The sequence below is a fragment of the Poecile atricapillus genome, chromosome 6 (assembly GCF_030490865.1).
Source record: "Poecile atricapillus isolate bPoeAtr1 chromosome 6, bPoeAtr1.hap1, whole genome shotgun sequence".
Taxonomy (NCBI): Eukaryota; Metazoa; Chordata; class Aves; order Passeriformes; family Paridae; genus Poecile; species Poecile atricapillus.
Genome location: NC_081254.1, coordinates 26,837,404 through 26,848,558, shown reverse-complemented (window position 1 = coordinate 26,848,558; position 11,155 = coordinate 26,837,404). Strand labels below are relative to the sequence as shown.

At 45.1% G+C, this 11,155-nt stretch overlaps 2 protein-coding genes across 3 annotated transcripts in view; one reads left to right on the top strand and one right to left on the bottom strand.

The window, feature by feature from the left end:
* Positions 1-619: 619 nt before the first annotated feature.
* LOC131580416 (glutathione S-transferase omega-1-like) lies at positions 620-9,956 on the bottom strand. 2 transcript variants are annotated; one of them, XM_058841599.1, is made up of 6 exons: positions 9,753-9,956; positions 7,085-7,193; positions 5,384-5,606; positions 4,307-4,408; positions 1,424-1,530; positions 620-1,159 (listed from the first exon to the last, which is right to left on the bottom strand). In XM_058841599.1, the coding sequence occupies exons 1-6, from the start codon at positions 9,760-9,762 to the stop codon at positions 1,006-1,008; spliced, it is 705 nt and encodes a 234-aa protein (XP_058697582.1). In that variant the 5' UTR covers positions 9,763-9,956; the 3' UTR covers positions 620-1,005. The 2 variants fall into 2 exon arrangements, with proteins under 2 accessions (XP_058697582.1, XP_058697581.1); XM_058841598.1 differs by lacking the exon at positions 9,753-9,956 and adding an exon at positions 7,288-7,420.
* The window catches only part of CFAP43 (cilia and flagella associated protein 43), a 42,160-nt gene continuing 40,762 nt past the window's right edge, over positions 9,758-11,155 (top strand). Inside the window, exon 1 of the mRNA XM_058841600.1 lies at positions 9,758-9,913. Within this exon, the coding sequence (XP_058697583.1) occupies positions 9,867-9,913 (47 nt within the window). The 5' untranslated portion in view covers positions 9,758-9,866. The remainder of the gene's footprint in view (positions 9,914-11,155) is intronic.

Sequence of the window (11,155 nt, the reverse complement as noted above, 5' to 3'; positions counted from 1 at the left end):
AATAATCTTGTCCCCACACTGCTGTATTAACATACAGGATAGCTTCAAAGATGTTCAACTAAAAAGCTCTGATCCTGCCACTTACCTGATGAAACAGAACACACTCCTTCCTTCACCAGCAGCCAGACATCACCAGCTTAACATTCTGACTAAACTCCTTTTACTTCTGTTCTCTCATTTTACCTACACCTCAACAAGCAGAGCAATGCTTTAAATGCTGAGAAGAGAAAATAAATGTCCTTCTGCTCAGGATATTGTTTTGGTTGGCTTTACTCCTTACTCCAGCCTTTAGGTTAGAACCTAGAATAAACACTCCAGTACTTCAGAAGGGCAGAGAAGAATTATAACCATACACTCTCCCCTAGCATATCTAACAAAAACTGCAAGCTCTTACTAGATGGTTCCTGCAAACATGACTTCAGCAGGGGTAGGTGGGCAGGGCTGCAAAGTGAGTGTTTTGGCAATAGAGCTGTCTGAAGAGATAACCAGTCTGCAATAGGAATCACATCTTAACTTCACATGCCACACTGTGTTTTAGCCTTTACAATTCAATGCTCCTCTCTCTCTGTATAACCAGTCCAGTGACTAATAGCTGCCCAGAAACATGAAGGAAAAACTGTTTAAAGACAACATTTCTTGCTTTTTATTCATTTTCAAGACACCAGTATAACAATTTTTAAATCAGATAACAGCATCAGTTTAGGGACTGCCCACTACAATGCCTACAATGAGGCCAGAGATTACAGACCATCACCTCTTCAGTAGAGACATTTTCCTTTATGCAGTATTCATGGCTAACAATGACTTTCCATCTCCTGCTTGAAGACAGCACATCCTTCCCCCAGCAGGAAGGAGTGGAGTTCACAGAAGGTTTCTCAACTTTTTCAGCACAGATTTATTCCTTATTATGAAATGCAACCACAGAAGAGCCCCAACCAAATTAAACTGACTTCCCACACTGAAAAACAGCACTAACACTTCAACCAGCATGTTCCTACTAGCACCTCAGAGCCCATAATCACATGCCTCAGGGCTGTTCTGCAGATACAGCTGGAGGTAGTTTTTGTATGTCTGTGGGTCAGTTATTGTAGCCTTGATAGCTGGGTCCTCCTTCATGGCCTCCATCCAGCGCTGGAGCTTTGGGGTATGATTCAAAGAGCTACAGGAAAAAGGAAGAGACTGAGTAACACAAATGGAAAATTTGGAAGGCATCAAGGAAATAAAACAGCTTGAACAGTTCCATTTTACTACTTTCTCTGTCCCAGTACAATGTCCAGTTTAGAGCAGGATGCTTACCCCAAACTGCAACACAATACAAGCTTTCCTCAGCAGCCCTCAAGAGTGGCCCATTGCTACAGGGCTCACCAAGAATATTGATGCTGAGGCACTTCAGAACACACCAGAAGCCAGGCAAAGTACTCACTCTTTCAGCTGGAATGCTTCCAGACGTTCAAACCATGGCCAGATCATGTAGTCAACCATTGAGATTGAGTCCCCACCATAAAACACCGTGTTGCGTTTGGACAGAACCTGTGGAGAGTGAGAGACATCAGCTGCCCCCCAAACGAAAAGTGCAGCAGAACACTACACAAAACCCCCACTGCACAGAGGAAGGCAGGCACACTACAGGGATCAGTGAACAAATGAAGGAGATAGAGGCTTTCTCTTGTGCACCCAGTATTAGCAGAGTCAGAGCCAGTCAGTACAGTTAAGCTTAATAGTACAGCTCAACTCTTCTCCAGAGGTTCAAAAACTGGCACAAAATATGAATCACTAGCAAGCTGCAGCATGTGCACAAAAAGAGGTTCAGCACAGAATGTTTGTGACTTCTTGCTTGTCATAAAGCATAAATGTCACAGACTAATTGAACACAGCAGCAGACATGAATTTCTTGAGCAATAAATCCACCTAAATTTATCATCCTGCTAAATTAGAGCACCATTTTAGCAGGGACTCTTTTCCCATGGCAGTTGAGGCCAAGTGGTGTCAGGGAAGCATTTCTATCATTACATCTCAAATTGCATTTGATTCCAGGTGCAAAGGCAACAGGAAGCAAGTGTAACTTACACCAGAAAGAGATCCTCCTCACAGCTCAGCACAGAAAGCAGGGCCACAAAGCATGCAGCAAGTTCTCCTGTTACATTTATGACTCCAATGCATTTTTATGTGCCATGGTCATCCAAGTTTAATATGCTTTAATGACCCTCCAGAGCTTGTTCTTTTCTTTCATTAGATTAGTGTCTCTATTTTCAGGCATTTTGGTGTTTTAAAGGTGGAACTCAAAAGACCTTACAAATCTTGTTCTGTTTGGACACACACCACCCTATACACTCATGGCATTTATTCCCTGTCCCCTTCATCTAGTAAAAATTTTAAAACAGCCCTTCAGGAATCACGGAGCTGTTTGAGCTCCCAGGTGTCTGGCAGAACCAGCAGCTACACAGGGGCAGAGATGGGAACACAGCCCCCTCTGTTGGGCAGCAGAAATCGAAAAACAGAAGTGTTCCAAAGTACTTCCCCTCCGGGAATCTCTTGCAATACACTGAGGGAAGTTCTTACGGCTCTGCTCTGGCCTCCCATTCACAGCTGACCATCAGCTGCTGCTGCAAAATCATTCAGGGTATAGTAAAATAGAGACACTGAAGGAACAGCAAGTTATTTCACAGTATTAATCAAGCAGGAAGAAGGTTAATCCTGTTGGAATCTGAGACACAGAGTGTGTGCCCTTGTCTCTGATTCCAGGCTCTGACAACCAAGAAAACACTGAATTTCATATAACACCATGAAAACAATTGTTAAAGTTAAATAGAAAAACTAAAAGTGTAAATGTGTAGATTAGAGAGTTTTCTTAAGTCACTGGGTGAAAAAGTTAGTTTAGAGTTTAAGGTAGTTTAGAGAGCAGAAGACAAGACGGAGTATTTAGGGTGTTGTCTCTTCTTCTTTCTTCATCTTCTTCTTCTAGAGGTTTTTAGGTAGTAACAGGTGATTGGATAGAAAATGCCACAGTGCAGCATACAGGTGATAGGTCATTAGGTCACTAGGAAAAATAATTTACGTGTCTATTGTTACTTGTGTAAAACTAAGTCTAAAGATAAAAGAACTGCATTTTGTGCTATTAAAGCCTACTTGAGCCAGGCTATGGGGGGGTTGAACTTGTGCAAAAAGTCCAGGGGGGACTGCCAAGTCTTTTAATTATATATGAATAAACACAAGGAACAAGAACCAAATGAGCCTTTGGAGAATCTTTCCTGAAACAGAACTGAGATAAAGGAGACTCCCCATGAGGGAGTATCCCAGAGAAAACACGGCCCTGAGAAGAAACCAAAATCCCACAGAAACGAGTAGTAGTAATACAACTAATCCCTCTTTAATGTTTAATACATCTGTATTTCAGGGAAGTGAAACACACCACTTTCCCCAGGAACTCATCATCTACAGTACTCTTGCCTCAGTCTGATCAGATGGACAAGACTACTCTGGAAACAGTTGTGTTTGGGCAGCCCAAGGGGATGGGAAAGCAGAATGAACCAGACTGTTAGGAGATCTAGGAAAGTACTAAAATATTACTGGCAGCTTTGCACCAAAACAGAACTATTCCAGAGGAACACTTCTTCACTGATCCACCCAAGCACTGGCTATGGCTGCTAAAGGAAGAAGGAACAGGTTCATGACAAAGACAAGTCCAACAGCTGTTCAGACTAGCCAAGAACCATTACTAACACAGACTGTCAAGTGGCTAATACAGAATTAAAGCCACCTGACACTTCATGGAGCTCCACTGAAGTTGCATTACACCACCAGTAGCAGAACATGGTCCAGGGCTGGATTTCTACAAAGCACACATTACATTCTGCTTCCACCCACCCCTAAAGATAAGCTCCAGAATGCAAAAGATTTCATGTCATCACCAAGGTATCTGCACTGCTTTCAGCATAGATGCTCTTCAGCAACTCAGACTCTTCAGCCCTTGCTCTTAGTACATGCTGCAAGGTCCCCTTCACTTAAAGTAGAACAAAGATATCCAACACAACAGCAGTCCGCTATAATTCAAAAATCTCTACAAGTCTACACAGTCTTTATCATTAGATAAAGTTTAGTTTAACTAGATAAAATTCAGTTTTACTACTTGAAATTTATTCTAACGGTGCTCTTGTGCAACCTGGACTGAGGGTAATAAATTGAAAGCTTGTTTCTTCTTGTAACTACCAACTGAATGATATATCTACCTCCAAAGGCCACAGCATGAAAGGAAAAAAGGGAACATACAAAGGCTGGTAATCTGCTCATTATCATGAAATACTCTCACCTCTTCAAGCTTGCCAAACTTTTCAGCTATCTCTGCTTTCAGTGCAGTGGTGTCCTGTCCATCTTTGACTGCCAAAACATGCTTGAAAAGCAAGGGTGTTATCTATACAAAGGAAAATACAGAGTTTTTAATGCACCTATTACAAGAATACAAGTTAGTCACTCAAAGCTTAAAATAACTTAGATGTTAAGATATTAAATGCAAGTTAAATCTTAAGAGATTTGACGTTAAAGAGTTACATAAAGTCCATTGATAAAAATCTTCTATACTTCATAATAGGCAAGCAAAAGTCTAGAGGAAGAATGAATACAAACAGTAAGGAATTTTAGTCTTGTAATAAGAAGAGAATAGTGAAGAGTGTTTCCCATCTGCACATTTTCTTTCTTGCAACACACTTCCCTCTTTCCATTTGGTCTATTTACAAAGACCTATTGCAAATATATTCTCCCTTTTATTCCCCTTCTTTGTTCACATTCCTCTGCATCTTCTGCTTCTTTCTCTCCTGTCTCATATCCAAGTGACTTCTTTCACTTCCTAGACTCCTCAAATCACATGCTAGTACAGAGTTTAATTCCAGTCAACCAGCTACAAGCCCAAATGAGAGCCAAAACCAGCCTCCCTACAAAGTCCCATGTTTACAGCCACATGCCATCTCTTGTCAATGGTTTTAGGCTCCCTCAGGCACTTCCCACATCCTGCATTCACACAGTACTTCCTAAAGAAAGGATCAGAATAAAATACAGCTATTGTCACTTCACAGGTCTCACATATTCAGCTGGTTTGGTCTGCTAACCTTTGCTCTATTGTAGGATGCTCAAAACCCTACCTCAGTCATACAAACTTTCACTTGCTTGGATGCCTTCCCGCATCCATCCTTGCGCATTCAGAGCAATTCAGAGACACAGTGGATTATATGTGCTCATAGCCAAAGGCCCCAAATATCCCCTCTGCTTATTTAAATGCTCATCCCAGACACAAAACCTGCCTTAAAGGATGAAAGCAACATCAGCAACAGAGCTGCAGTTTTTGGTGTAATGGTGAAGTCAGAAACACAGTTCCACTCTGATCACACAGTACCTTTGAGAAGTCTTCCAAGAGCATCCTCTGACAGGCTCGCTCATACGGGTCTGAAGGCATCAGCTTCTTCCCTGGAAATGCTTCATCCAAGTACTCACAGGTGATTGGGGACTCCCAGATCAGCTGGCCCTTGCTGGTCTCCAGAACAGGAACCAGCCCAGAGGGGTTCTTCTCAAAGTACCAGTCAGGTTTGTTCTTCAGATTGATGTTGATTACTTCATGGCTAAAAGAGCAAAAGAAACAACACCGAGACAGGCTCAGTTCTGATCCAGTCTACCCCATACCATGGTAAAATGCAGTCACCTCAATAGTTCAGTACTTGACAGGCTCAGCCCTCAAACCTCTGTACTTTCCTGTTTTCTTTGAAGTTGTTTGCAGGATTAATCCTTTGACACAGAAATACTGCCACACTTTACTGGAGACAGCATGCACTGACTTGCTATGAGCTGTTTGCAGACAGTATACATGTCTTTTATTAGTTTAACAAGCACCCAACTACCAGACTAAAAACAAAGATTAGAACTCAGCACACTTATCACATTTGAGTTCAGGGGCAGTTTAAGAAAGAAGCAGTTGATTGCAAATGAGCTACACCCCAATTAAAAAATGCACCTGAACCTTAAGCTGCCCTTAACCACAGAGCAAACCAGGAGAGCATCCTTCCTACTTCCCAACTTATGGCCTCATACGGAACAAGTGCTTGGGGTAAAGGCAAATAGCTATTGATAAATATATATATATATATGGGAAATATGTGTATATTTAGAAAACAGAAGTTAGATGCTGAGTTATATGTGTGATCCCGGAAAATTCTTAGTAAGCCCAAAGGTCTGCTAAACACAGCTAACCTTCAAAACAACTGTGAAGTTACCAGAAGGCAACTATCACATCCAGGTAGCCATAAAACCCCTCGAAAATCACTACGCAACAATAAACCTCCCAGCTCCAAAATCAGTCCAAAGACATTAAATAAAAACAGAATTAAACTGACCCAGAATTTTATTGCATCTGCTCTTCTTAAAAAAAAAAAAGACCCACATAAAAAAAACCCCAAACCAACTAACTCAATTCCCATCTTACTATCAAGAGACCTGTTAGCAGTCCCTATTCTAACATGAACTCCCAGCCCTATGTTGGTTAACAAACCACTGGCAGGCCTTGGAAGAACCAGAAAAAGATGGAAAAAACAGGTAATTTTACTCTGTACCTGAGGGAGACATTAGACCCCACTCAAGAATGCTGAAATGACATGGCTAATTCGAAAAAGAAAAACACAAGCACTGAACTTCGTTACCTTACTACAGCACCAGAACAAGACAATAAGGAACACCATACATTTCCTCGTTTAAAAAGGTCAGTCACTCACTAGTGTGTTGTGATGGGCAGTGACAACAGAAACACCGAATATTCGTAGCTTCCAGAATTTTCACGGCCACTCACATCAAAAACAAACAGCATATGTTATGTCTCTACTCACATTTACTCAGGGCAAGCAATCACAAGCAATAACTATAAAAGAAAATCAGCTTGCTGTTTTTACTTTGGGCCTTTATGTAGCCGATTTCACACACAGGCTACTTATTCAAGCTTTAGAGCAAAATCACGCAGAGAAAGCCTCCCCATCATTTCGCTCGGGGATGTTTAATTCAGGAAATCAAGGCAGCTAGGCCCGCCTCTTGCTGGGTGCGGGCAGGAGCTCACCTGATGTCCTTGGCGCGGAGAACCAGGCGCGCCCGCTGCGCGAAGGGGCAGAAGCGCATGCTGTAGAGCCGGAGCAGCCCCGCGGGCACAGGGCCCGGCGCCGCGCTGCCTGAGGGGAGAGGAGAGCGGCTGTCACTGTCCGGCCTGTCTGCTGAGCCGGCACTCACCCGGCCGGGGAGCTGTGCCGGCCCCGCGGCGCTTACCCTTGCCCAGGCTGCGGGAGTGATCACCCGACATTCCGACGCGATGGACTCGGAGCTGTGGCTGCCCCTCCGCAGCGCCCTGCCCCCGGGCCGCGGCACCGCCCGCCGGGGGACGGCTGTCCGGCCCCGCCTCTCCCCTCCTTCCCCTCCCTTCCCTCCCTCCCTCCCACCGCCCCCTCGGCCCGGGAGCGCCGCTGACCCCAAGGGCTTGCCGCCTTCCCCACCCAGCTGGGACAGGCGCTGTTCAGCTGCTCTCGGTGCTCTCCCTGTCTCTCTCTTCGTTTACAAAGAGCTGCACAACCACCTTTGGCATTCCCGTGGGAACGGGACACCCACGGCCGAACTCCGCCTCCCGGGCCAGTGGTATTTATAATCAGTACCAGGTTCTCCTCAGTGCCTCCTCCTGCATCACCTACCACCCTCCAAAATCCCATCCAGCCGCACCTTGAGGGTAACAAGAAGAGTTTATCTCTCCTGCAGCTGTTCTGCACCATGATAAAAACCCCAAGAGGAAACAATAACCCAACAGACAAGTTAAAAAGTTAAATCTAACTTAATTACTACAGTGCATTTATAGATGGGTTCATGCTTGCTTCTGCAAACAGGATCTTTGTGGGAGCATCACTGCGTGCATAGAGCAAAAGAAAGAACCAAAGCACAGATTGAAGTCTTCTCTGTCCCTTTGCTCCCTCTTGACTTGAGATTAAGGCACCAGGGCCTTCCTTGTGCCAGCTTTCCTTGGAGTATAATAACAGAAATGGAGGTGTTTTCCTCTTAATGATTTTCACATATTCACACAGCATCCAAGTTGATCTCTGACCACAGAGGTAAAGTGATTCCCTTCCTCTGGCTCCACACACAAATCTTCAGGTTGGTGTTGTACATTAATAGGAAACAGCACATTTGTAGGGACCAGTGGGCTGGCACAACTCTTGCCAAAGGGAGGGAAAACCCTGGCCTTCCCAGTAATACAATCTCCTCTGGCTCCCAAGAGGCTAATAGAGCATCCCAATCTCCCAAGGTTAAGAGAGCATTCTCCAGCTTCATCAGTGGATCCGTGCTTGCACAGGGGCCAAGTCCTACCTGGTTTGGTTTTGTCACTTGAGGTGGGCCTCAGACAACAGATCACAAAGACCAATATTTTCTGTGGTGATCTCACCTGCAGCTAAACACCGAGATGGTCACTAGTAACAAAACCATGACACCATTATCCATTGCAATGGAGGAACATGACTTTGTTGAGTCACTCCTGCTTGCTTATATATATAAAGCAGCTCAGCACAGAAAGGGAGTGGTAATTTGTTGCGCAAGTCTGCCATGCCCTCAGCAAACACAACCTATACATAAGGTGTTCTTTGCCAACAACACAATTTCTCCCACCATAAAAAAAACAAAACCCAACTGTGTTAGAGGACATAGTCCTTATTCCTCTAAGTACCTATCCTTAGGAAAGGCTCAGCAAAATTTTGGGTTATGAAAATAGAGAAAATTAATTTGAAATTTCTCATAGCAATTATGAAACACACAGGCAGCCGGCTAACTCACAGCCTGGAGACAGGCATGTAGGAACTCAAATCACAAGACCTACATGGTACAATAGGCACTCAGAAGTACCAAAGAAAATAAACCCACTTCCTCATTCTCTCCTGGTGTTGCCTGGCACACAGAGTATCCGTGGAGGCAAGAGGTAAAGAACAGGTTTGTCCTGCTGCCTCTGAACAGAAATGCCATTTTCCCTTTATTGCTGTCTAGCACTGCGAGTGCATACTGCCACTGTACAGGGAAGTAACAGCAAGTTAACACAACCAAGACACTATAAATAACAATCCTCCCTTAGAAAAGGAAATCTGTCTTTTAAGTACTTGGAGATTCTTACTGTGTAACCAGGCTAAAAGCTTCAAGTACAGAGGGAAAGGCTGCAGCTGTACTTTCTCCTTTCCTGGGGAAAACACCTCAGATCACTCTGAAGCTGGAGAAGCTTTACTGTACACAATCCAAGAACTTTTGTACCTTACAGAATCATCAAGGCTGAAAGAGACATTCAAGATCATCAAGTCCAGCTGTTACCCCTAAACCACATCACCCACCACCAGATACAGACTCCTCCTGAACACCTTTAGGGATGGTGACTCCGGAAAGACACAAGAGGTAATGGGGAAATAGGTACAGCTGTCCTGCAAAGAGACGGGCAGATGGCACTGGACCAGGTGCAGGGGCACACAGGGTGACCAAGAGACAGAACCCACAGTCTCTCCCCCGAGGCTGATGCACTCCTATACTTGATTCAGCAACTGCTTCTTAGACTCAGCAGCAATGATTGCCAGGGTTAAAATGTCCCAGATATCAGTGGCTCAGAGGGCAGAACTACCCCACCTTGCGAACAGTAAGCTCTCCCATAAAAGCCCTCACGCTTCCCGCTACCCAGATAAGAGAGGGCACCGCCTACTGGGCTTTTAAATACCCACCCGTGCTCATTGATTGGCTGGCGCAAGAGCGCGGGCCAATCAGCTGCTTACTCCGAGCCCGGCCAATGGCGGCCGCCGTTGCTGTTGCCAGGGCGCGGGGCTCTCGCGGCGGCGATGGCGGCGGGGCCCGCCCCAGCTGCGGAGGCCGCGCTGGAAGTGAGGTGGGGGCGGCCGGCACAGCCCTCACACCCCTCACACATTCCCGAGCCCGGGTGGGGTGCGCCGTGCTCTGCGCTGTGCTCACCCCGCAGCGGCTCCGTGGATAGGACGGTCAGACAGGGAGAGGAAGGGACGCTGCGCTGTCGGGGGCTGTCAGGACAGCGCGGGAGGAGAGAGAAGCGTGGGCACAGATGACAGCATCACGGAGTCGGGCGGGTTCAAGGGGCACAATGGGTCATCTGGTCCAACCTCCCTGCTCAGGCAGGGTCATCCCGGAGTATGGTGCATGGGATTACATCCAGACGGTTCTGGAAAGCTCCAGTGAGGGAGACTCCACAGCCTGTCTGAAAAAACCTGTTCCAGTGCATGGTTGCTTGCACAGTAAAGAAGTTATCTATTTATCTATCTATCTATCTATCTATCTGTCTGTCTGTCTGTCTGTCTGTCTGTCTGTCTATCTCTTTTATATATAACAGCCTGAGCCCTTGTCCCCTTAGGCCTTTACTGGATGTATAGGAATGATAAATTGCACTGTCACCCCATTAATTTATCCCGGTGTACAAGTTTTCTAGATTCCATTTTACTTCCACAAACAGAACTTAGAAATACTTAACTTCCATGGATTCCGACCTAATGCTGCAGAAAAGCAAAGAACTAGTTCTGTAAGCCTGTTCAGAGAGGTCTCATGTGCCATGGTACCCCATACAACCTGTTCTTGTATGAAGGAAGGCCCAGCAAAACATTATCAGCTGAAATGTCTCCTCTGTTGCCGTGGCTTTCATGGCACGTTGTCAGTGCTCCCACTCCTCTCTGGCTCCACTTGACTCCTCTGTAGCAAAAGGAGCCAGGAGCAGAAACTCTTCAGAAAAGATAATGGGAAGTTATTGCTGGACATAAATTTATCTCAAGACCAGTAATTTTAAAGCATTCCTAAGTATGAGAGTGCTGAGGCTTTAGTACCATGTTCTCTGAAGAGTACAAAGGATCAGCAACTGAGCTGATGTTATGATTGACTTATGTTTGTGAAAGGAGTGTAAAAATGCTTCTGGTCATTGCAGAGAACAAAGGTCTCTCCCAATCAAATTCTCTGATTTGGAAAAAGAGCAGAGATGGGATGTTTCTGAATGATGATTCAAAGAGAGGATCCTAACAGCATGTACAGAGGGTATCTCTCACACTGCTGGAACTTTCCTGCCATGGTACCAGCAGCCTAAACTGACATCCTCACTTGGTGGTAAATGCAA